We start from the raw sequence: 25,500 nt of genomic DNA on the forward strand, positions 1-25,500 counted from the left end.
GCCAGGATGCCCAGCAGGAGACAGGCCATTATAGGGTTAATGGTGATGCCCGGCGAGAGAGAGAACATTAAGGAGTTTTAGTGGCAATAGCAAAGAGGACGACACTCAGGATGGAACCCTGAGGCACACCGTTTGCCTTGATAAAGGTCTCCAACAAGGTAGAACCCACACGCACCTTGAAAACTTGATCTTTTAAAAATGCCTGAAGGAAACAAGGCAGAAGGCCATGGGAGCCACACGTGTAAAGAGTACAGAGGATATCAGTTCGCCAGCAGGAGTCTTAGGCCTTCTCCAATCTAAAAACACAGGTACAGTCTGGGATTTCCACAGAAAACCATTCAAGACAAGGGTGAGCAAAATAACAAGATGGTCAACTGCAAAGCACCAAGCCTGAAATCCACACTGTGCATTCATCAGTAAATTGCAAGACCCAAGCCACCGTACCAGCCGGGCATGAATCACACATTCCATCACCTTGCAAACACAGATGGTAAGAGAGATAGGGTTGTAGTTAGGAGGAAGGTTTTTGTCCTTACTGAGCTTATGTAGAAAACCAGCTGGCCGACCTAAAAGTGTGAGGACACCTGAAAACATCGTAGCAGTGATAACCTCAATTGAACGATATCCATCGTGTTGTTCTGCATGGAAATGTGCTGCTGCTCTTGGAATATCATCCAGAACAGTAAGGCAGATTTTACACTCTGACCTTCACTTACACCCCTACAAGTTGATGGTTGTTGAAGAACTTAGTCCAGAAGACTGAGTGAAATGTACAGATGCTTGCAATGCAATCTTAGCCTCTGTGCAACCTGACACAATTCTGTAGTGTAGCAAAATTTTCATTACTGTGCGACTGAAACCACTTTTTAATCCCCAAAACGGAAGAGTGTGGTGAGGAACATGACACATACACATAAGCATTCCGATTTCAACAGGATAGTGCTATGACTCATACTGCCCGTCGTTCGCACCAAAATGTTTCATGTGCCCCATGCTCCTCAGAGTTGAGCCCCTGTGACTTTTTTTTTTTTGTTTGGTTTACAAAGTTTGGCCAAGCTCTTAAGATGGCAATTACAGATGTCATCGCTGGAATAACACAAGATATGCTGAGAAGAGTTTTCGAAAGCTCATTTTTTGCAACTTAATATGTGCATCGCTCGCAAAGGATGATATAATGTTTACAAGTAAGCTGTCAAATCAGGGAATCCACTCTGCTCCACCTCAAACCTGGTAAGTGGCAGTGAACATTTCGTCCCTAACAAAAGTTGTTTCCCAAGACATGATGTATCACTCCTAGACATTTGTCGAAAACAGTTTAAACACTCCATGTATTGAGTGTTTGAAAATTGTGCTAGCTGTCAAATAATCACTACTCTCAAAATTTTTGTGTTACATTTGTAACTGACATTATTTGATTAGTGAAATATTTAAAAATTCAAAAGTAATTAAATATTCCTCTATTTTCAATAAAAAAAGGTTTGTACTATTACCAATGGAGTCAAATATAAAACTTGTTACAGTGGACAGTAAAAACACAAAATTACTAGTGCAAACTGATTAATGTCCAATAAAAAGGTGTATGAAAATGTGCTTAGCTACAGTCACTCCAAGATTCATCACTATTATCCTTGTGCTCTGGCATTATACAATTTTTGTTAAGCAATAGTAAGTGTAATGAATCAGTTCAGAGATGTGTGTGAGAAGAGAGACATATGTGATTGAAGTGAGAGAGAGCAGCGATCTTGTGCAAATTAACTGATGAAAAACGTAATAAATGATTAATGAAGAAACAAGGTCACCTGGAACAATTTATTTAAATACATACAGCAGATCTGAGAACATTTTTTTGCCATAGGAATCCTCCTATTAGAGTGAACATAAGAAGATCCCTGACAGTTGCAGTGCTCTGGGTGTGGCAGCTACATGTGCCTACATTAACCGATCACATAATGCAGTTTTGTAAACTTCTCCATGACAATGCTCAGTGCAAGCTGTTAGGGATTGTCTTACACCAACTCAATTATAGACAACTGAGCTGAACTTGACAAAAAAGAATGGTGAAGAAATCTATATGACCAGTCATAAGTAGAAGCTGAAAATTTAACTTCTCTTAAATTGGAAATCTGAAAAATTGCTGACTTGTCTGTTTCTTTTCAAAGCATTAAATACTGATCAGAAATGTGCCTGTTAAAGTCGCAATACGATGTTAGCCGACTTAATTTGAGACTTATACCTGTAAATTGTATTTAGTAATAAAGAAAAAGTTAGAACCTACAGAAAATTGTGAGAATTTTAGATTTATTATTCTTAATAAACTAACTGCTGAGGAAATAGTCATTATTGCAACAACACACTGTGCTGACAAAGCAATAGGCTGGGTATTGCCAGGTATATGTTAACCTCTATTGTACGGAGCAGCGTGCGTCTCTGCAGTTTGTACTCACTGCTTGATCGCTTTGGGACTGCGAGCCATCTTCTGAGCCAGTCGCATTCTGTTCTGGGCTAGGATTTCCTCATTCAAAAAGTCATTCGATTTGGAAGAAGGCGACACAGGAATGACTGGTGCTGGTGGTGGAACTGGAGCTGGAGCTGTTACTGTGGACGAAAAAAAGAAAACCTCCATCACTGGTGGATTAGCAATTGCACTGGATTATTACAACACTGCTAATACTCTGTCTCTCGACCACCTCCCTGACTGCAGTGAAGTGCTTCCACCTCCACTGCTCTTACCAAATGGAAAAAATAGGATGGACATAATCCATAAATACAGCCTTCCCCATAACAACAAATTAAAATACTGAATATTTCAAGATACAGTATACTCTATACTCTCAATCATTTGGGGTAATTGGGGGGGGGGGGGGGGGGGGTGTAAAAGACAAGATGCACAAATAATCAAGGTATTTTCAAATGTGTGTTCTTTATTTGAAAGTTTATTGAAGGTCTGTGCAGAGGTAGAGTAGGCACGTTTAATTGTTAAGATAGTGTATGATGTTTGCTTCTGAGATTAGCCGACTTTTTTTTTCACATGCCATTTAGAATTTTTCTTGCAGAAATACTGTTGTACTGGCCCATACAATGTAGAGCATCAACACATCACAGTGTGGTACAGTGACTGAAACGATGAAACGATCATTCATTGTCTTCATTCTCACTTTCATATTCACTGTCCTCTTCATTGTTTTGTTGTGAAGCTGTGGTCATAATTTCGGCATCACTCATGTACTGGAAGCCAGGTTTGTGTGTGTCACTCTCTAACCACTCATTCAAGTTTTCTTCACAGACATCTTCAAAACTATTTAAAGTTATTGCCAGATTCATTATTTGTGCAGTTATTTCTTCATTCCTGAAGCTTTGAAAATCACTTTCTTCTATATTCGGAAGGATTTTCGTCTATTACTGAACTAGTGCATGTGGCCCGACTTCCTTCCACCCAACATAAATTCTGCATATGGAACCTAGAATTGTAAACTTCTTCCAGAATGCCACCAAATCATTCCCATCAACTAGCAGTAGACCAGTCTGGGAGTGCAGTTTTACCAATGTAATTACACCTTGGTCCATTGGGTGTATAATGGCAGTCATGTTAAGAGGTAAAAACTTAGTTATGGTGAGACCATCATCAGATACAAGAACTCTCTGATTGGGATGTTAAGCGGAGTTATCAGGCAATAGAAAAACCTTCTGTGACAATTCTTTCTGTTCTAGAAATCACTGAATTTGTACTACAAAATTTGTGTGGAATCTTTTTTTGGAAGTTTCATTATCCACCTATACTCTTTTGGTTGTAATAGGAGCTCTGTGTTCAAAAAATTCCGGAACTTTGTCCTCAAAATTTTTCTACACTTACCTACTGTGCATGGTCTCCTTCGAAACAGTCTCCTGCAAAATTAATACACCATTCACAATGCTGTTTCTACTTCTGGAAGAACTATGCCTCTTGCTGAATTGCATGAAGCGTCATTTGCAAATTTTCTTTTATCTCGTCTAGCGTTGCACATCTTCGTCCTTTTAATGGGGTTTCCAATTTTGGAAATAAAATAAAGTCTGCAGAGGCCAGGTCTGGATAGTGTGGAGGATGAGACAGCATAGTGATTTTGTTTTTTGTCCAATAGTCATGCACTAACAGGGATGAATGTGTGGGTGCGTTATCGTGATGCAAGAGCCATGGAATTTCTCACCACATTTCAGTCCTTTTACATCTCACATTTTCTCACAGGTGTCTCAGCACGTCCCGATGGAACCATCGATTAAAATTTTGTCCCTATGGTGCGAATTCATGATTAACTAATCCTTCAAAGTCAAAGGCAACTATCACCTGACACCTGACCGGACCTGGCGAGCATTTTTTGGTCTTGGAGACCCTTCTCAATCCACTGTGAAGATTGAAACTTGGTCGCAGCATCATAACTGTAGACCCACGTTTCATCAACAGTTATAATTCTCTTCCAGAACATATTGTTCTCATTTGTGAGATCCAAAAACTCTTCACAGATTGTGAAGTGAAGGTCTTTCTGATCTTGACTCAAAAGCTGTGGGACGAACTTGGTGGGAACACAAAACATTCCAAGATGCTGCATCAGGATTTCATGAAATGTTCCAACTGTAATGTTACATTCTTCTGGAATCTCTCAGACAATCAGTCTTTGATTTGAATGCACAGTTTTGTTGACATTCTTGATGTGAGCATTATTCGTGGATGTTTTAGGGTGTCCTGAACGAGAGTCATCTAACTTCCTTCTGGCCATTTTTAAACCCCAAGAACAGATTAAGCACTAATCATTGAAGGCATCCAGCATCATTTGGTGTGTCTCTGGGAAAGGTTTTCTTGAGTTTCAAGCAAAATTTAATGCAGACACATTGCTCCTCTAACTTTGCCATCTCAAAATTCACAAGCTGTGAGACACCATTCTTTCAATACTGCACTGAACAATAACTAGCAGACATACAATGAAACTTCCATCAGTTACACATTAAATGCAGATGTGTGCAGGGATGCCAACCACATTTTGCTCCAACACACCACTGGTGTGAAATTACGTATCTTCCGGAATTTTTCGAACAGACCTTGTAACTCACAGTAAAACCCTTAGCTGCAATGCGCCTCAAAGCTAGTTTTTTTTTTAATTTTTATTTTCCAATCACTAGTAATTCCATTTTGTAGTTGCTAGAAGCATTAGCAGTGGACAAAGTTTTAACGCGTTCTTTAGGTGACATATCCAGGACACATGGTCCAACCTCACAGTTTTAAATCTGTCAGTATCTTGCTTCATACATACCTTTTAATGTCAACATGTTTCTTTCATTTATTCTTCATCATTTCTCCTTAACTAGCTTTGTTGGTTATACACCAAGTAACATAAGAAAACAGATTCTTTTTTATTCATGTGGAACAGGGCGCCCAATAGCAATGGAAATGGTTGTTTATTGCCGTTTGCTAGAGAATTTTTTGAGGCACCAATAATCTGCAAACAGGATAATTCGCATATGAATAATCAGGAGTACACAGTACCAAACCACAAATCTTTTGCTTCAGAACCTGCTGTTTGCCATGGCTGGTTAGCTAGAGTGTTTGCTACTTAAGAGAAAAGGCTTTGTTGGTTATACACCAAGTAACATAAGAAACCCCCCCCCCCCCCCCAGGGAAGAGAGTAACTTTTTGAAACCATTTACATGATGATATGTGTCAGAATTTCTAACTGCCTATCTAAATTTTTAAACAGACACCTCCCTAATATTCTTGTGTGTTTCTGTGTAGTTAAGTGCTTTATTTGTTGATTCAGTGTTCCCTCAATTCAAACTGTTATGGAGATTCTCACATCATCAAATATACCTCCCATATAACCTAAAGAAATCTCATATTTACACCACCACCATTTTGCAAGCAGTTGATCATTAAGTAAACAGATTTCTAACATAACCTCAAGCTACTTAAATGCCATCTAACCTTGACCAGATCCAAATGAAGCATGCCCTCCTACCCATAAATTCATGCATGGGTTCTTAGAGAAAAAACTCCAAGCAAATTCTGTTAGTCTCTCTCTCTCTCTCTCTCTCTCTCTCACTCTCTCACTCTCTCACACTCACACACTGTACGTTAATCTCTATTACTTCTACTGTTAGTTGCAAATTACTCACTGTTATTAGGGCCTTCACCATTTACCATTCCAGCACCTTTCTTCTTTGCTTTCCCTGAAAGTAGTGATGTATCATTAGATATGTGTCAGTCGTATCAAATGACATTGGAGTAAAGATTTCCAATAACAGCTTGCTGCAAATAGGACAATTTATACAGTATGCACAGAGCATTCTTTGGACATATGCTGCTCAGCTGCTAAAACAGAATAGATCTTTCTGACTGTCAGGTAGACAACATGATACATAAATAAACAAATAAGAAACGAAGAATGTACAAGTAGATTTTTATTATTTTATTTTATTTTGGATGGGAACCCCCGAGTCACAATAAGCGTCTCTATAATTTTGTGATGTACCATCTGTAAGACTGGATTTGCAACATTATACTGAAGTGGGCTATGTCATGATTATTTCTCGTTCTTGACGGGCGACTTACCAGCCAGTCAAACACAATCAGTATCTGTGGGGAAAATGACAAGCTGGCCATGAAGATCAAGTGGTTCATTCACTGATTATGTTCTCTCTCCCACCATCCCTCCTCAAATCCTTTTTGCTGAAATTTAAATATATGATAATTTTTTAAGCTTGAAAAACTGTCCTAAAATTATGTCACAGTACTCTAATGAACATAGTTATAAAATCTGATGAAGTTGCTCTCTGTCCACACACTGGTGCTAATGCTAGTGCCAACACTGGACATATTTATGTGACAGTTCCCACAAATTGGAGCCAACGTTCAGTTGAACTCAGAGGCAACATAAACATACCTGATGAACAGAACCTGACCTTTGCTTTTGCAGTCTTGAGTGTAAATAATATTGCTTCACTGTTCGTGAGACAATTTGAAAAACTTAACTTTGAAATAAATATGACAACAATGACGAACAAACAAACAAGTTCAGTTTTTAAATGGTAAAGACAGAAAACAGACAACACAGGTGCCATTGTGTGGTTGGCGTATTGGTAGTGGCCCAACAACCTTTGATGTTTAGTTGGAATATCAAGCAAAATAGTTGTAACAAGAGTGGTGCCATCATTGGTTCCAATCCTGTTTCATCAATCCACACATTGGATGAACACTGTTGACACCAATGCTGGACATAGTCCCTGAATCATTGACAAAATAATGGAAATCAACTTTAGCATATGCTTTAAGATACAATTTATTCTTTGTATCATTATGTAGACATCACTTTTACTCATCATTCGAAAATTATGAGGTTGTCCTATATTTGCATATTAAACTCTTGCTGCTAAGTTCAACATTTTTACATCAATTAATAGGTTGAATATGTGTCATCTTTCACTTACTGATGAAGCTTGGGCTATCGAGGTCAAGAGCAGATTTATTTTGAAGGAGTGGGAAGGGTATGTACGGCAAATGATACCTGCACTCCGACAGCTTCAAGACTACCTGATAAGGCGAAGCATCGATCTTGCTTGGACAATCATATGACGTTTGACTCGCACTGTATCTCACAATGGATATGCGAGAAACTATGAACTAGCCACCTCAATGGTCTATTGCTCTGTTTAAAATCTGACAATTTTGTGAAGCACAGAAGGACATAGAATCTAATACTATAATCTTACAAACTCTTGTTGTATTTGAACAGACTTGCAATAGAAGTCCTTGTACATGCGTGGATACCGTATACAAACATTTATGGATACCATATACAAACATTTATAGTGCTTGTTAGGTGAAGTTAACATTGAAAGGCAAAAATGTTGCCCTTCAAAAAACATTACTCAATTCTGAATGCAAGTCAGCAGTTTATTTGATTATGAGATACTGTAATGATTTACCAAGTGGGTTGCAAATGAGAAATTTGGTTATTGTTCAAGTATTAGAATACCAGATAAAAATCACCATGTTCTAATCAGCTTTGACACAATATGGTGACATTCAGATGAAATAAGAACAAGAAAGAAAATTAATGCAGAATTAAATGTTTAAAAAAAAAATCATATTAAACTGTCTATAATCACCAGTATAGACTATAGCAGCAAGAACCATCATAGAGACAGTACCAACAAAAATCACTGGATCACAGGACGAGCAAAAGTTTGAGAATTATACTAATTGTGTCTGATCTTTTATACGTACCAGTACATCAAAAAAGTTTTGCATCACCTCAGTTCCGTAACATGTACAGAAAATTGTGTGTGTGTGAGAGAGAGAGAGAGAGAGAGAGAGAGAGAGAGAGAGAGAGAGAGAGAGAGAGAGAGATCAACATAAACATCACTTCTGCCCTTTTTATTGCTCATTAAAACCACACATTGCATGTTGTACCACCATCCAGCAAGGCCTTCAGAGATGGTGCTCCAGACTGCTGTACACACCAGTACCTCTAATACCTTATAGTACGTCCTCTTGCACTGATGCATGCCTGTATTTGTCATGGCATACTATCCATAAGCTCACAAGGCACTGTTGGTCCAGATTGTACCACTCCTCAATGGTGATTCAGTGTACATACCTCAGCGTTGTTGGTGGGTCACGTCGTCCATAAACAGCCCTTTTCAATCTACCTCAGGCATGTTTGACAGGGTTCATGTCTGGAGAACATCCTGGCCACTAGTCAAGCGATGTCATTATCCTGAAGGAAGTCATTCACAAGATGTGCACGATGGGGACACGAGTTGTCATCCATGAAGACAAATGCCTCGCTAATAACCAGCCGATATTGTTGCACTATCGGTCAGAGGATGGCATTCACGTATCGTACAGCCGTTACGGCGGCTTCCATGGCCAACAGCACCATACTTCGGCCCCACATAATGCCACTCCAAAATGGCAGGGAATCTCCACGTTGCTGCACTCGTTGGACAGTGTGCCTAAGGCGTTCAGCCTGACTGGGTTGCCTCCAACCACGTCTCCGACGTTTGTCTGGTTGAAGGCACATGCGACACTCATCAGTGAAGAGAAAGTGATGCCAATCCTCAGTGGTCCATTCAACATGTTGTTGGGTTCATCCATAGCATGCTGCACAGTGTCATGGTTGCAAACATGGACCTCGCCATGGACGTCCGGAGTGAAGTTGCGCATCATGCAGCTTATTGCGCACAGTTTGAGTCTCAACACAACGTCCTGTAGCTGGGTGGAAAGCATTAGTCAACATGGTGGTGTTGCTGTCAGGGTTCCTCTGAGCCATAATCCATAGGTAGCGGTCATCCACTGCAGTCGTAGCTCTTGGGCGGCCTGAGCGAGGCATGTCGTCAACAGTTCCTGTCTCTTTGTATCTCCTCCATGTCCGAATAACATCACTTTGGTTTACTCCGAGATGCCTGGACACTTGGCTTGTTGAGAGCCCTTCCTGGCACAAAGTAACAATGCGGGCATGATCAAACTTCAGTATTGACTGTCTAGGCATGGTTAAACTATGGACAACACGATCCGTGTACCTCCTTCCTGGTGGAATGACCGGAACTGATTAGCTGTCAGACCCCCTCTGTCTAATAGGCACTGCTCATGCATGGTTGTTTACATCTTTGGGCGGTTTTAGTGACATCTTGGAACAGTCAAAGGGACTGTGTCTGTGACACAATATCCACAGTCAACGTCTGTCTTCAGGAGTTCTGGGAACTGGGGGAATGCAAAATTTTTTTTGGTGTATGTGTATTTATTAGTTGATGTTCTTACATATGCCTTGCACCCTAGAAGATACTGAAGTCCGTGTTTCACAGTTGCTCAGCACAGCATTACAGATGGTTTGGAGGGGGAACAGTGGTACCGACTTAGCTGAGAACCACCATGTGTGCGGGGAGGGAAGGGGAGTAGTGAATGGGCAGAAAATTACAACTTGATGTTAACCATGAGAACCCATACCGCTGCAGTCTGCCTGAATCCATTTGAATTGATATTAAAACTGGACAAATACACAACAATGGTATACATTTCTGCAGGATACATTGAAAGTCTATATATTGCTGTAACAATGTTATTGACGCTCACTGTGAGGTGTAATGGAAACAAAAGGGGGTGTGTCAGCCACCAGATCTGCACAGCCAATGAGAGAGCAGCAGGCATAAAATACATTTGAAAGCAAGAAACATAGTAACAATCTCACACCAATGCAGAAGTGAAATCTGATATTTAATTGACAAAAAACAGCTGCGTTCTCAAGTTCCACTATAACCACAACCTCAGACATTGCAATGTATTCAGAAGAAACCATGAAATGTTTGTTAGGACAAAGATTTAAATGTCTTAACTCTGCCATTAGGATGATGGTGACGTTTAAAAACAGTGATACCAGGGACAACAGGATTAGTAAGCATTAAAGGCAGTGAAGTTAAAAATTAATGTAAACCATTTCTTTTTATTTTATTTCTTTTTGTATTATCAAAATGCAGACAATCAATAAATGGCCAAAGTTTAAGTAAGTGGAACTTCGATTTTATGTTTTTCACAATTCTACACCACAAATTCGTATCCCCTGCAAAAAAACCACAAGAACAACACTAGAAATTCCCTGATTTTACATTTATTCCTAGTAAGGTTTACGTTGATTCTAAGTTCTTACTCAACGTCTCGCTTCACTTCGTCCCATTTTCTTCCTACTGACATTTGATGTGACTGAACATGATATAAGTGGCTCAAAAGGCAGATGGTTTCCCCCACGGGCAGTGGCAGAATTAAGGGAATATTTTAGGCTGTTGTGGAGAGAGGAAATGCTGATGTAATCCACGATATATATTAAAAATGAAGAAATTCCTCCAGCTGTATTTAAGGAGTCAATTTTATTTTGGCAAGTTTGTATGGGCCTGAAGATGACGTGTTGTTACAACGTTGAAACTAGTTGCCAAAATAAAATCGACACCTTAAATACAGCTGCAGGAATTTCTTCATTTTTAATACAAATTTATACCGGCTGACACCCCACTGTCATCTCCATTTCAACTATGGCTGTACGAAGATTAATCCATGATTGGTGTTGCCAACACAACTTGCAACATTTAGCTTCGCCACACAATTATGTTACAACTACTGCTAGGTTGCAGTGGTAATAGAAAAACAAGGCACTCAACACAAAGTGCTCTGGACCAAGGCAATATGTAATGAAGTGGGCCAGCCACCACCTTTTCTTGTGCCACTTATAACTCAGCCTCATCTTTTTACCTGTATTTCCAATGTACTGTATTCAGCAACAATATCAATCGTCAACCTTTTAAATTCAAACATTGAGTCTCAAAGGACATGCTCGGTCATAATAAAGAAAATGTTGTCCATTTCCGGCTAGTGAACTCTTATTGGCTGGCAATTTGTTAAGTCACTCAACAGACAGTTGAGTGACTGCACCACACTAACATATGTAAAACGAGCTCAGCCACTGGATCTGTGAAGAGAGGGAATGGCCCTTTAGTGACAGGAGTGCAATTAGGGGTGAAATTTAGCGAAGTGCTGAAAATATACTTTTCATGCAGATGATGTGCTATGACAGAGGTGTCACACGGAAATAGAACAAAGGTTTTGCGACAGCACATTTTATAGAGTTTCATGTTCAAATCTGACATGATACAATTACAACAACTACATACATTACTTATGTATATATTTTGCACCACACACACCACACGCTGTAGATCTTAAAGATTGACAGCAGTGATAGAGGGCATAAAGCAAAACTGTAGTACCTGAGCTTTCTTTCAAATTAACTTTTTGCACAGTCTACAGAAATTCACTGGTGGGGAAGTAAATCATTTTTTCCATGACTGTTTCTCTCATCAAGCCTAAAATAACACTAACTGTGGTGAGCATACAAAGTGCGGCTCATGAGAAAAGCATTAAACAATAACAGCAATGGTGACAAAGTATGTCATTAAGCAGATGTCTGCATTTATGCTTATGGTTTAAAGACTTAGATGCTGTGATGCTTTTGTTTAATTCTACATGTTCATCAATTTTTGCTTTTTTTCTGGGTGAGTACTAAGAATGATCTCTCAAAAATGCATATTTCAAATGTATAGTTTGTAGTCACAGCATGTCTGAAAACTGCTCGATTACTTTGTACCCAGATAGAATTTCACTTTTTTGATGAGTTTTTACTTGCTGTTACACATGTGTAATTTTTAAGAACTGATGAAAATCGTTACCACAAATTATCGCATAAACATTGTATTGTACATTTAATTACTTCATTTAGGCAGGTTTTACACAAAGTATTGGAGAGGATAGCTATTTTTAATCATATATGACAATTACACGAGTTTTTGCTCGTATTTAGGGGGTTTTAACATTTTCCTCAATTTTGTATTTTTTAAGTCTGCATCACACGAAAACGTAAAAAAGGGCTTCACTGGAGTTACAATGCCACCATTTAAGGCAGACACATACTGCCACTAAAACAATTTGTAATTTTGATTAGTCTGAAAATGTTATTTAAAATATTTCTCAAGGAGACTCTTACAAAAGAAAGGGGGTCGTCTTTTACTGTGGTAAATATCAACACTGTAGGAAAAGAGATTGCTACTTACCATAAAGAAGACACTTCAAGTTGCAGACAGGCACAATTAAAAGACACTTACACAAAGCTTTCAGCCACAGACTTACGCACACGCGGAGAGGTTGGAAGCATCACGTGGGACGTCCCTCGTTTCACGCCACGATGACAGGTAATTAAAGCCCTAGTGAAGGATGTGGTTCAATTGTTCCAGTCTGGAGTGGTAACTGGACGATGAAGGGGACACACCTGTGTGGGAGGTTCTTGGTGGTGGTGGGAGGATTAGGAGTGTGAGGGGAAATGGCTTGCGAGATCTGTCTGCAGACTAGTTCTGGAGGATAGAGCCCGCCTGTGAAGGCCTTGGCGAGACACTCGGCTTACTGAGCAAAGGAGTTCTTGTTACTGCAGATACGCAAGCCCCATGTGGCCAGGCTGCATGGGAGGGATGTTTTGGTGTGAAAGGGATGACAGCTGTCAATATGCAGGTTGTTGGTGGGTTTAACCTGGACAGAGACGTGAACGGAGCCACCAGAGAGGAGGAGGAGGAGGAGGAGGAGGAGGAGGTGGTACTCTGGTAAATATGGTAGTTACCTGGTAGATTTTACAGAGTATATAATGATCCTTTGCCTTCTCTCTATCAATTGACAGACGATGACTACTGGTTGGTCAAAGCACCGTGTGTGTGTGTGTGTGTGTGTGTGTGTGTGTGTGTTTTATGCAGGAAGGGGGGTGGGGGGCACTTAGAATGGACTGGGGGAGGGGGTGGGGGGAGTTAGAGGTGGATACATTAAACAGTTGGCTTTGTTCTGTAACATAATGAAAATGTGGCCTGTGTTATGTGCAGGGGGGGGGGGGGGAGGGGGAGGGAGAGAGAGAGAGAGAGAGAGAGAAAAACATGGAGAATATTTCTTTTGCGTCTATCCGTTTTTTGGCTGTAAGCTGTGGTGACTGATCTGTAGCTTAGGCTGAATTATAGGTTAGTTTGAAAGGTGACAGCAAAAAAATGTGAATGTGAAATCTGAGTTGTGGTAATATACTCATCTGTACAGCAGCCTGAGGTCTAGGTTGGAAAGTGACAATTAGGTCATCAATTGACAAAGTTGTATCAAACATTTCAGTTAATCCCACAAAATAACAAAACCATCCCAATCAAGATCTATTCTCATCACAAAATTGTTCAAGTTGGAAAGCTGCCCACTTCTGCAGTGTTCTGTACATCCACCTCCACCAGTTGCTGGCAGCCAAGAAGATTAAGTCTCTTTCCACATATCATCTTATGAGTGACATTGGTGGGTACCTGATCTCTTACACCCTGCACTGTTGCCACACTTTAGTGGTGACTCAGTCATTCATTGTTGTTCACAGCAACGTTTTGTAAGAACTTACAGTGTGGAATTATCTCCACATCTCTTCCAGTTTACATAAGCAAACTCAACCCCCTCCATGTTAGCCTGCCTCTCTCTCTCTCTGCACGAAATACCTTCGCAACATGACATACACTGTAATATAAATTAATATAAGAGGACTCATTAAAAAATTACAGACCTGCTTTCTTGTTTTCCTTCTCCTCTCCCTTCCTCTCAATCATGGAGGCAACGGTCTTCTTGGATTTTTGTGATTCCTCAAAAGTTCTCATCTGTTTGGGGAGTTTTGCTTGCTGCTTCCCCCACTGCTCAGCAGCAGCAAGAACTGCTCGGTACGTGCCACTGAAGTCAAAGTCCTGCAAACGTGAAAAGTAATTAAGTAAATTATCTTCTGTGGTACACTAAACAAATTAGATTTATTTCCTGACATAGATTTAACTTTGCAGATATCTGAATAAATTTTTGCATTTACGGTTCAAGTAGACTACATCCACATAAAATACCACTGCTGTCAAGGTAGAATTATTATATAGTTCTCTTGTCAGATAGCTTCTTACATCTATGCAAAATGAAATCCTTGACAGAGGGCAAACTTGTGCAATCGTCAGTAGAGGTGGCGACACAGATAAAGAACTCTGCTTGTATTCCGAATATTGTGGTTCAAATCCACATCAAGGCATCTTCCCAGGTTTTCCTAAAACACTTCAATTGAATCATGCTATTATAACTTCAACATGCCACAGCCTATTCCTATCCCATTCTTTCTTCAAGTTGGTCAGCATATCAGGTAAAATGCACTTATGTGAATTTGACTTACAACTATTAGTTTTTAAACAGACTAGGACTCAAATGGCAATTTGCCATATTAATTGACATTACTTCACAAAATGAGCTAGTCGGGCACAACTAGTGGGCTGATACAAAACTCTGGTGTGTTGCTTCTTCTATTCTACCAAGACTGTGAGCCTTTTGTTTCCAGTCTCCACCCAACAAAGCAACATGTAGTTTAAAAAAGCTTGAGTTTCTTTCATAACTCTAGTGTAGCTGTTTAACAACTGCGTATGTATAGAAAGGAGAAGTCACCTCAGGAAACTAAAATTACAAGGAAACAAACTCTGTCCAGTACTTACCAGTAGCTTCAGGAAGTGAAATTTCAAGTACTGCTAACAGACATTTAAAAGCAGGAAAAGGTATACTTCTATTTTGGAACAGTTAGTTTCTTCCTTAAGGAGAATGGAGTTGTAAGTATAGGAAAATTGGTCTAGAAGGATAGGTCACTCAGGTTGTAGAGAACCTACCTACTGCACAGATAAAGGAAGAGAGAGTAAGACATCAAAGACACCACATTAGAAAACACTATTCCAATGATGACAAGACTGTATGGCGAGGACAATATAAAAATATCCTAGCGACATTAGAAAACACAGGTTAAGATTCAATGGATGCGTTAAAAGAACAAATCCAAACAGATCACAAAATAAATAGTCTAATTCTTTAAGAACAGGAGGAAGGTCAAAATGGGCAATGGATCAACAAGACCAAAAGTAATCTGAAATTGGCAGAAATTACACTAGAAGACATCCACAACTGCAAAATTTCCAGGTCCAAAAGCCACAAAAGGCGAGCTGACCAAGAGGAAAAAACCAAAGAAGAATACTGGAACAACAATCTGACAATGAGAAAGGAAGCCCACAGAAAGAGAATGAAAGAAATATGGGCTCAAAGTAAGGCAAAAGACCACCTCTAAATACTTTCTGTAGTCCTAAAGAGACCATTCACAAATCATAGTAGTGATGATGCCACAACACATAAGAGCCTGCTACTCAGGTAGATGACTGTACACAAGTTTTTTTTTTAGATTAGATGACAATCCAATTCAGACAACGAAAGCTGTAGGAAACACAGAAGAATCATTGTAAGATCAAAAGCAATGCCTCCCACAGGTGAGAGTATTAAAATCCTAATTTCTGAATCATTTCTAACAAAGTGCCAGAGTTTGGAGCACTCATGAAAATTGGCAAAGTTCACATAATACTAGGTACAGAAATCGATAACAGTGAGATTTATTTGGAAAATTTAAGTGTATATACTGCATTTGTCACAGTAGACAAGTAACTCAAATCCACTGAGGTTGAAGTTGAAACTGCATGTGAGACTGTTCGGACAAGATCCAGTATCGGGACGGGCATACAATTATTACTGGATCCTTCTATCACCCACCAGACTCATCTCCTGATGTACCTGAAAATTTTAGGGAAAACCTCAGTTCAGTAGTAAGTAAGTTCCCCAAACACACTGTAATCGCCAGTGGAAGTTGTAATCATCCAACAACTGGGAGATTTACAATTTTGCTATTGGTGGGTGGGATAAGACACCCTGTGAAACTATATTAAATGCTCTCTCTGAAAACTACCTAGAACAGATATATAGGAGTCCCAATGCTGATGCAAATATATTGGATCTGATGGCAACAAACAGATGTGACATCTTTGAAGATGCCCACATTGAAACTTATCAGCGACCATGATGCAGTTGTGGCAACAATGATTACCAAAGTACAAAGGACAACTAAAACAAGTAGAAAGATACGTATTTTCACATAACTAGATAAAACCAATAGTGTCATATCTCAATGAGAATCTTTAAACTTTTGGCACATGGCAGAAATATATAGAGGAACTCTGCATCAAGTTTAAAAGATTAGTTGATCATGCAGTGGATAGATATGTTCCCAGTAGAAGAGTTCGGAATGGCAGGGAATCTCCACGGTATACAGCCACTGTAAAGAAACTTCTAAGGAAACAGAGATTACAGGATAACAGGTTTAAGACAATGTGTAGGCTACAGATAGAGAGGCTGGTTGAAACACGTATCTGTCAAGAGAGCATTATGTGATGCCTTCAATAACTAATGTAGCAGAATACTGTCAAGTGGTCTTTCACAGCGCCAAAAGAAATTCTAGTTGTACGTAAAGAGTGTCAGTGGCACCAAAGTCAATGTCCAGAACCTAGCAAAAGAGACAGGAACTGAAATTGAGGGTAGCAAAGCAAAAGCTGAAATGCTTAACTCAATTTTCAAATGTTCTTTTATAAAGGCAAACCCAGAGAAGTCCCCCAAATCAATCCTTATACCACTGAAAAGATTAATGAAATAAATATTAGTGTCAGTGGTGTTGAGAAACATCTGATATCATTAAAATTGAACAAAGCTCCAGACCCAATGGAATCCTTGTCAGATTCTATACTGAATTTGCAGTTGAATTAGCCACTCTTCCAACTGTGATTTATTTTAGATCCTTCAAAGAAAAAAAAACAGTCTTAGTTCTTGGAAAAAAGCACAGGTCACACCCATCTACAAGAAGGGTAATAGAGGTGATACACGAAACTACATTCCACTATCCTTGACATCAATTTGTTGCAGAATCTTAGAACATATCCTGAGCTCAAACGTAATGAGGCATCTCAAATGGAATGATCTCCTCAGTGCCAGCCAACACGGATTCCAAAAACATCGACCACGTGAAACCTAACTAGCACTTTTCTCAAAAGACATACCGATAGCTTCGGATCGTGGCAGACAGGTGGATGCAGTATTTATCGACTTGCAATAAGCATTGGACTCTGTACCACACCTACACTTATTGTCAAGAATACAATCATATGGGGGTATCAAGTGAAATTTGTGACTGGATTGAGGACTTTTTGGTAGGGAGGATGCAGCCTGTTATCACTGTCAGATGTAGAAGTAACTTCAGTTGTGCCCCCGGGAAGTGTGATGGAATCCTTGCTATTAATTTTGTTTATTAATGACCTCGCAGAAAATAATAGTAACCTTAGACTTTTTGCAAATGATGCAGTTGTCTATAAAGAAGCACTGTCTGAAAGAAGCTGAATAAATATGCAGTCGATCTGTATAAGATTTCAAAGTGGTGTGGGGATTAGCAACTTGATTTAAATGTTCAGACATGTAAAACTGTACACTTCACAAAACGAAAAAAAAAAATATAGTAACCTACGACTAGAATATCAATATGTCACTGTTCGAATTAGCCAACTCATACAAATACTTGGATGTAAAACACTGTAGGGACATGAAATGGAATGATCACATAGGTACAGTTGTGGGAAAAAGCATGTGGCAGACATCGGTTGAGTGGTAGAACATTGGGGAAGCACAATCAGTCTACATAGGAGATTGCTTACAAATCACTCACACAACCGGTTCTAGAATATTGCTGAAATGTGAGGGATCCATACCAGACAGGACTAACAGGAGATACTGAATGTTTACAAAGAAGGGCAGCTCGAATAGTCATAGATATGTTTAATCTGTAGAAGTGTGTCACAGAGGTACTGAAGGAATTGAACTGTCAGACTCCTGAGGATAAGAGGTCGCCTATCCCGAGAAAGGCTTTCAAAGTTTCAAGAACCGGTTTTAAATGATGACTCTTAGAAATATACTAGGCCTCCTGCGAATTGCTCACACAGAGGCATTCAAGCCATCATTCTTCCCGTGTTCCACAAGTGAATGCAACAGGAAGAAACCCTAATAACTGGTACAATGGGATGTTCCTTCTGCCATGCACCTCACAATAGTTAGCAGAGTATTGGAGAGGGTGTTTATCTTATACTGCAGGCATCATTTAAGAAGGGATTTTTCTTAATTCCGCCCCCTAAGCAAGTGAAACGGTAGATGAAAGGTTTTGAGAATATATCTGTGTCAAGACAATTTTGAACCTGGAACAATGAAAATCAGTATTTGGTTTCTTGGTCAGAAAAAAATAAAATAAAAATGTGTTTCTATGTTTTTGGAATTTTTTTGGGAAAAAAATTCCTTTTTTAGAGGACTACTACAGTATTTTTAAAGCTACATTTATGAAAACTGGTATTGACTTCTCGGTAAGCGATAAAAATAATACCTGTTTCAGTGTTTTTGGAACTCCTAAAAGGGTGAAATAGTGGATGAAAATATGCTGTTGTATGAGGACTGTTCAAAAAATTCCGAAACTTTGTCCACAAAATTTTTCTGTGCTTAGCTTCTACTTCGAAATACTCTCCTCCACCATTGGTGCACCACTGACAATGCCGTTTCCACTTCCTGAAGCACTCTTTCTATGCCACTTGCTGGATCGCCTCAAGCACTGTCTACGAATTTTCTTTTATCTGGTCTATCATTGCAGATCTTCATCCTTCAATGGTGTTTTCAACTTTGGAAATAAATAAAAAAAGGTCTGCAGAGGCCAGGCAGTTGTGGGGAGTACACAGGATGAGGCAGCACAGTGATTTCATTTTTTGTGCAATAGTTGTGCACCTGCAGGGATGAACATGCGAGTGCCTTATTGTGATGCAAGGACCACGAGTTGTCTTACCATGTTTCAGGCTATTTCCTTTTCACCTTTTCTCGCAGGCATTGCAACACGTCCCGATAGTATCTTTGATTAACATTTTGTCTCTGTAGCATGAATTCATGATGAACTAGTTCTTCAAAGCCAAAGAAAACTATCAGCATGGGTTTGACATTTCACCTGAGTTTATGAGCTTTTTTTGGTCTTTGAGAACTTTCCCAACCCATTGTGAAGATTGAACCTTTGTCTCAACATCATAACTGAAGACCCACATTTCATCATCATTTTATGATTCTCTTAGGGAACATCTCATTCTTATTTGCATGATCCCAAAGCTCTTCATAGAGTGTTAGGTAAACGTCTTTCTGGTCTTGACTCATGAACCGTGGAACGAACTTGACGGCAACACGATGCATAACAAGATGCTGTAATCAGGATTTCGTGATATGATCCAACTTAAATGTTACATTCTTCTGCAATCTCTCAGACAGTCAGTCTACGATTGGCATGCACAATTTCATTGCCGTTCCTGATGTGAGCATTGTTGGTAAATGTTGAAGGGCGTCCGGAATGAGGATCATCTTTAACTTCTGTCCAGCTATTTTTTTAGCTCTCACTGTAGGCTTCCTGCAAAATTTGGTGTGCCTCTGTAAAGGTTTTCTTGAGTCATGTGCAAAATTTAATGCAGCCACATTGCTCCTCTAACTCTGCCATCTAGAAAGTCGCGAACTGCGTGACAACGTCCTACTAAATACAACACTGAACAAGAATAGACATACTGTAATGTAATGGACCGTCAGAAATAAGATTTATCTAAAGCATAGATTACGATACCCATAGCAAAGAACTGAAGTAATTTCATGGCTGTACTATGTTGCCAGAAAACGTGCTTAATTTATTAATTTAATTATGAATATGTTCTTTTGTAACAACTAATGAACTTGTTTAAGATGATTACATATCTTTGGAGTGTATAAGGTAAGTAGACCGAAGAGGCTAAGAAGCAGGAATATTTGTAACTTCTGAACACATGTTGGCTTGCCTGTCAGTTCTTTTTCAATCTTGGAGGTAGACAGTCATGCCTTTGTAACCAGTGATGTATAACGGAGTTAGATAATCAATGTTGATAGTAAAAATGTTAGGAAGTGCAAACTTACATTGCAAATAGTGTAGTTCAGAACAAAAAGTTTGAATAAATATAATGTTTAGCAAAAAATATTTCCAGTCCGGTGGAGTTTGTTTAAAGAGAAGAAAAACCAGGCCATGCTTGATGTTGGAATGATCATTGTGCAGACAAAGAAAATTATGAAACCCCCTAAACAAACAAGATGCGCAGTTATTGGGTATGTAATCTTTCAGCGACTACTAGCAAATTTGCACTGGGACTGGACTTACTTCCATTCAAATAGTTTATTGAATGGAAACCAATAAAACGTGGTGAGAGTGCTGTCCTACCACACTAAACCATGTAAGTTTCTATAAACAATTTTTCAGTTATTTAAGAAACCAGTAAGGTAACAACCAGTACAATACGACAATGAAACTTCTGGCAGTTACACTTCGAACACAGGTATGTGGAGGAATGTTAACGACATTTTGCTCCAACACATCACTGATGTGAAATTACGAATGTTCCAGAATTTTTTGAACAGACCTTGTATTAAAACATTTTTAAAGCTAAATCTATGACAACTGATGCAATTTGTGAACTAACTCAAAGAAAGCTTGTCAGAATTGCATAGAAAAAGAAACGGCTCATTAATACATTTATTTTCAGTAGGCCTAATCCATGTTTATAAAATAATTTCTGTTGTGATTACTATGGAACTGCAAGCAAACCAGTTGGCACTAAGGTAATAAACAATAACAACAATAATAATAGAAACAATAATAATAAAAAATTGAATTAATAATGAAACATTAAAAGAAGGGGACAGGGGGGAACGAGCACCCATCAGACCCTGTCTAGAACAGTGCCAATGTAAATCCCAAAGTGTTCCTCCTCTTCTTTCGACTCAATATATGCCAAGAGTTCCAAACTTCCAGTATAATTTCCACATGCTTCATTGAACCTTACTCAAATGGAGTAAGGAACTATCTGTGGCCAGAATGCAGACCACTTTATCATCATTGGCCCTGCACACAAAGGCTTCACTACTCCGGTATTTGACCACAGGGATTATGTAGCAGAGGGCTTCTTCAGTTTTCTGCAACCTCAAGATACTGAACTGCTCTTAATGACACCATTACTTCCACTCAGACAGAATGACAAAAATCGCTTAAGATTATATGACCGTCATAAAGACTCACAAATGCTCCTTTGAACTCCTGACCCCTCCTGAATCACACCCCCTCTCTTCTACCTATTTCCCAAAATTCATAAAAATAACTGTCCCCCTCCCTGTTCCACCACAGCAGTCTTCAAACCCCTACCAAATGCATACCAGGCCCTATAAACTGACAATTCCTGAAAGTCTCAAATCCATTTCCATACCTCTCCCAATCTAAACCTTCCTTGTCAATGCAATCTAATGTTCCTCCCCCTTCATTCCACTGAACATAGGTCACTAGTTGTGATGAATTTGTTCACAGAAGATTTTGATGAGAAGGCCATGGAGCAAGCCCAGCTAAAGCCAAACTGTTTCTACCACTATGTGAATTGACTAGTGCCATCATGTAGTCACATGAACGGGCCAGTATTAGGTTGATTTCTCCATCACGTCAACTTGTTTCAGTCCGACATATAGTTTACCATGGAGGTGGAACAGGATAGTGACCTCCATTTCTTGACATTCTGGTCAAACAGAAACCAGATGGCAAATTGGGACAGTTTGTGCACTGATCTGTAGCTACATGCCTTCAATCATCAGCACAACTCCCAGCACGGTGTCTTACACACTCCTGTTCACAGGGCATAACCCACCTACAATTAATACAGTCTCCCAACCAAGCTGAAGCACCTGGAGACCACATTCCAAACCAATGATTACTGCAGCGAGCTGATAAAATATATATTCAACCAGGTTGTACCTGGACAACACCAGGAAGAAAAGGAGCACAAATCAATAATACGCATCCCATCTGTCAACAATAACTCCAAGAAAGGTAAGCAGAATCTTTGAGCAATGCAATGTCAAATCTGTATTTCACCCAACTCCTATGACCTCGCCACTACTAATTTTAACAAAGGACGAACGACGCCTTCGCAAACCAGGGGCCTACCAAATTCCCTGCCTATACTGTAAGGCATGTATTGGGGGAAACTGCATGGTAGATGAGAGATGCTGTGAACATAAGCACCACACTGCATTAAGCCAGACCACCAAACCGGACATAGTAGAAAAACTGGCAATGCTGAAGACTGCAATAAAATCAAGACACTTGGGCAATCCTACTTTCCCAGAACCCTGTAGTACCGAGTTGAGAAAAAGCAAAGCATTCTCATACAGTGAGTGAGTCCACACCGGCCGACAATACCCGGACACTGGCAACTGCTGTACCCTGCCAAGTGCTGTTACGACCCCCCCTTCCCCTCCCCAATCCGCCACCAACCACTACTGTTGCTGCAGAGATAGCAACAGAAGTGGAGTGGTGGGAGGGGTAATGGTCAACATATGCAGGACACTGACATGGCCAGAGAACAGTTATCAGGAAGCACCTGAAGATTATAAGAAATCTGTCTGCCAAAATATCATGGAAAAATCTGAAACTTCCTTGTCAATAGTAATGGAACTCCAGGCTGCAATAAAATCTTACATACATGTGGTCTCTCAGCCTTATACCACCACCCTTCCCAACACTCACACGAGAGTCTTTCACTTACTGTCACTCTTGGCCAATTTCTCCCCTAACCATTATACAGTCAAAAGTACTTTATATTGTGATCAAAGACTGGAGAAAAAAAAAAACACAACATTTGGAAAAAAATATGTCATTATACAGTACTCCACATTCCATTAGTTGTCTGAGTGAATGCCAGGAAGTGTTTTGACATTAATTCCATCAACTGTGAATTGGCTTTAATCCATCTTTACTTCTAATGTTGTCCTACCCTATCTGGGTTGAATCTAGTACTATGCTATCTTTAACCTTTACTCTGTTTGATTTTGGGAATTCCCTCTCCTGAAGATAAGTAGTGGCCAGCCATCCTCTCTCAGTATCTGTAATTTATGTTTATTCATGCATCAACGGGATTGTTATGAATCACTCGAGTGAAATTATCAAAGGAGATGAAATTTAAACTGTAACAACTATGATGAAACTAACAAAAGGGGAGGGGGAGAAGGAGAAACTGAAATTTTGTTGCAGCGGGTACAATGATATTAACTGTGGCATTCAGTATGCAGTGTACACATCTCATTTCAAATATTACTACATCATGTTGCTCCTTTTTCTGCATTTTCATTACATTAGTTGACAAAGGTGTAACTGGTAATGAAATTTGAAATTTTGTATTTACATTATTTCACTCACTTTGGGTATTGCCTTACTGGTATCGTATATTATTACGTCTCAGCAGTCTGTCGCGAGTGTAAACAAATGAGAACTTAAGACTGTCTGAGGACGGAGGAATGGTGCAGGAGTACCAGCTCTGCTTCCTTTTCACAGGGCTGGCAGGCATCACATGTCCTCTGTGCTATCAGGAATACCAAACTGGCACATGGTCATAGGGATTGCCAATCCCTTCTGACGTTGTGAGAGTCAGACTCAAAACCCGCGATACCAGAATTAGTCAAACTTCCTGGTAGATTAAAACTGTGTGCCGGACCGAGACTCGAACTCGGGACCTTTGCCTTTCACGGGCAAGTGCTCTACCATCTGAGCTACCCAAGCACGGCTCATGCCCTGTCCTCACAACTTTACTTCTGCCAGTACCTCGCCTCCTACCTTCCAAACTTTACAGAAGCTCTCCTGCGAACCTTGGAGAACTATCACTCCTGAAAAAAAGGATACTGCAGAGACATGGCTTAGCAACAGCCTGGGGGATGTTTCCAGAATGATATTTTCACTCTGCAGCAGAGTGTGCGCCGATATGAAACTTCCTTTAAAACTGTGTGCCGCACCGAGACTCGAACTTCGGACCTTCGCCTTTCGCAGGCAACTGCTCTACCAGGAGAGCTTCTGTAAAGTTTGGAAGGTAGGAGACGAGGAACTGGTAGAAGTAAAGTTGTGAGGATGGGGCGTGAGTCGTGCTTGGGTAGCTGAGGCGATGGAGCACTTGCCCGCTAAAGGCAAAGGTCTCGAGTTCGAGTCTCGAGCCGGCACACAGTTTTAATTTGCCAGGAAGTTTCACATCAGCGCACACTCTGCTGCAGAGTGAAAAGCTCATCCTGGCAGAATTAGTCTCTTCACTCATTCCGAAATAAGAAGAAAAATAAATAAGCAATGCATACATTAAACAAAGTGAAGTACACAAAGAGTTCTGTAATGGCTACTGTGCAATTGTTCACTGAAGTTGACAGTGCTGTAAAAGTGGTAGTTTAGGTTCAATTTCCACCTGTTCCTTACACAATCGTAATTCAACCCCCCCTCCCTCCCCCATAAAAGTAGCAACTGGCCAGAGTACAGAAAGACAGGTAGCAGGGAGCCCAGAGAATGATGAAAAAAATGGCAGCAGGATTTTGGGGTTTAGTGAATGAACCATTGGTGTATTCTTTTATTTGTGACATTATGTTATGTAGCTGGCACTCCATGATGTTTTTGCTTGTATGTTTTAATCGTAAAGTCATTCATGTTCCTTAACAATATGTTGTTGAGTTAATATGGATGGTAGCTTTGACTGTACTGTAAAGTAAACCCACATAAACCTAGTGGAAATGACAGGTGTGAAACTGTTGTTCCATTTCCTGGGACCTAAGTTAGGTCGGAAACCGATTTTGGATGACAGTTGACAAGCCAACAAATGTGTTACGATAAAAAGCAATTTTTTGTGAAGATAGTGGTGGATGACTGATTTAAATCCAAGACTTGGGTTATATTTGAAGGTGAAAATTTGTCTTTTAAATGTTGCATATTCCTTGTTTACAATTATGTCCCGTGTGAAATCTGCTTTTCTACTGTGGTCTGAAATAAAGTTTTTAATATGTTTCAAGGCCTGAACGACACCATTCCCTTCCCCCTAGTTTGTCAGTTCTTGCTTTCCTAACATTTTGTGTTCATAGATACACAGAACCTTTGGTGTAGGGGGTAGTGTCTTTGATTAGTAATC

At 39.7% G+C, this 25,500-nt stretch overlaps 1 protein-coding gene across 2 annotated transcripts in view; it reads right to left on the bottom strand.

Moving 5' to 3' along the window:
• LOC124550947 (signal recognition particle receptor subunit alpha homolog) overlaps positions 1-25,500 on the bottom strand; it is a 75,327-nt gene that overhangs the window by 45,404 nt on the left and 4,423 nt on the right. The window contains exons 3-5 of one of the 2 annotated variants that reach the window (XM_047125758.1): positions 14,130-14,304; positions 6,139-6,192; positions 2,445-2,595 (exon numbers count right to left, since the gene is read on the bottom strand). In XM_047125758.1, the coding sequence (XP_046981714.1) occupies positions 2,445-2,595; positions 6,139-6,192; positions 14,130-14,304 (380 nt within the window). The remainder of the gene's footprint in view (positions 1-2,444; positions 2,596-6,138; positions 6,193-14,129; positions 14,305-25,500) is intronic. The other variant, XM_047125759.1, reaches the window with a different exon arrangement.

The sequence above is a fragment of the Schistocerca americana genome, chromosome 9, assembly GCF_021461395.2.
Source record: "Schistocerca americana isolate TAMUIC-IGC-003095 chromosome 9, iqSchAmer2.1, whole genome shotgun sequence".
NCBI lineage: Eukaryota > Metazoa > Arthropoda > Insecta > Orthoptera > Acrididae > Schistocerca > Schistocerca americana.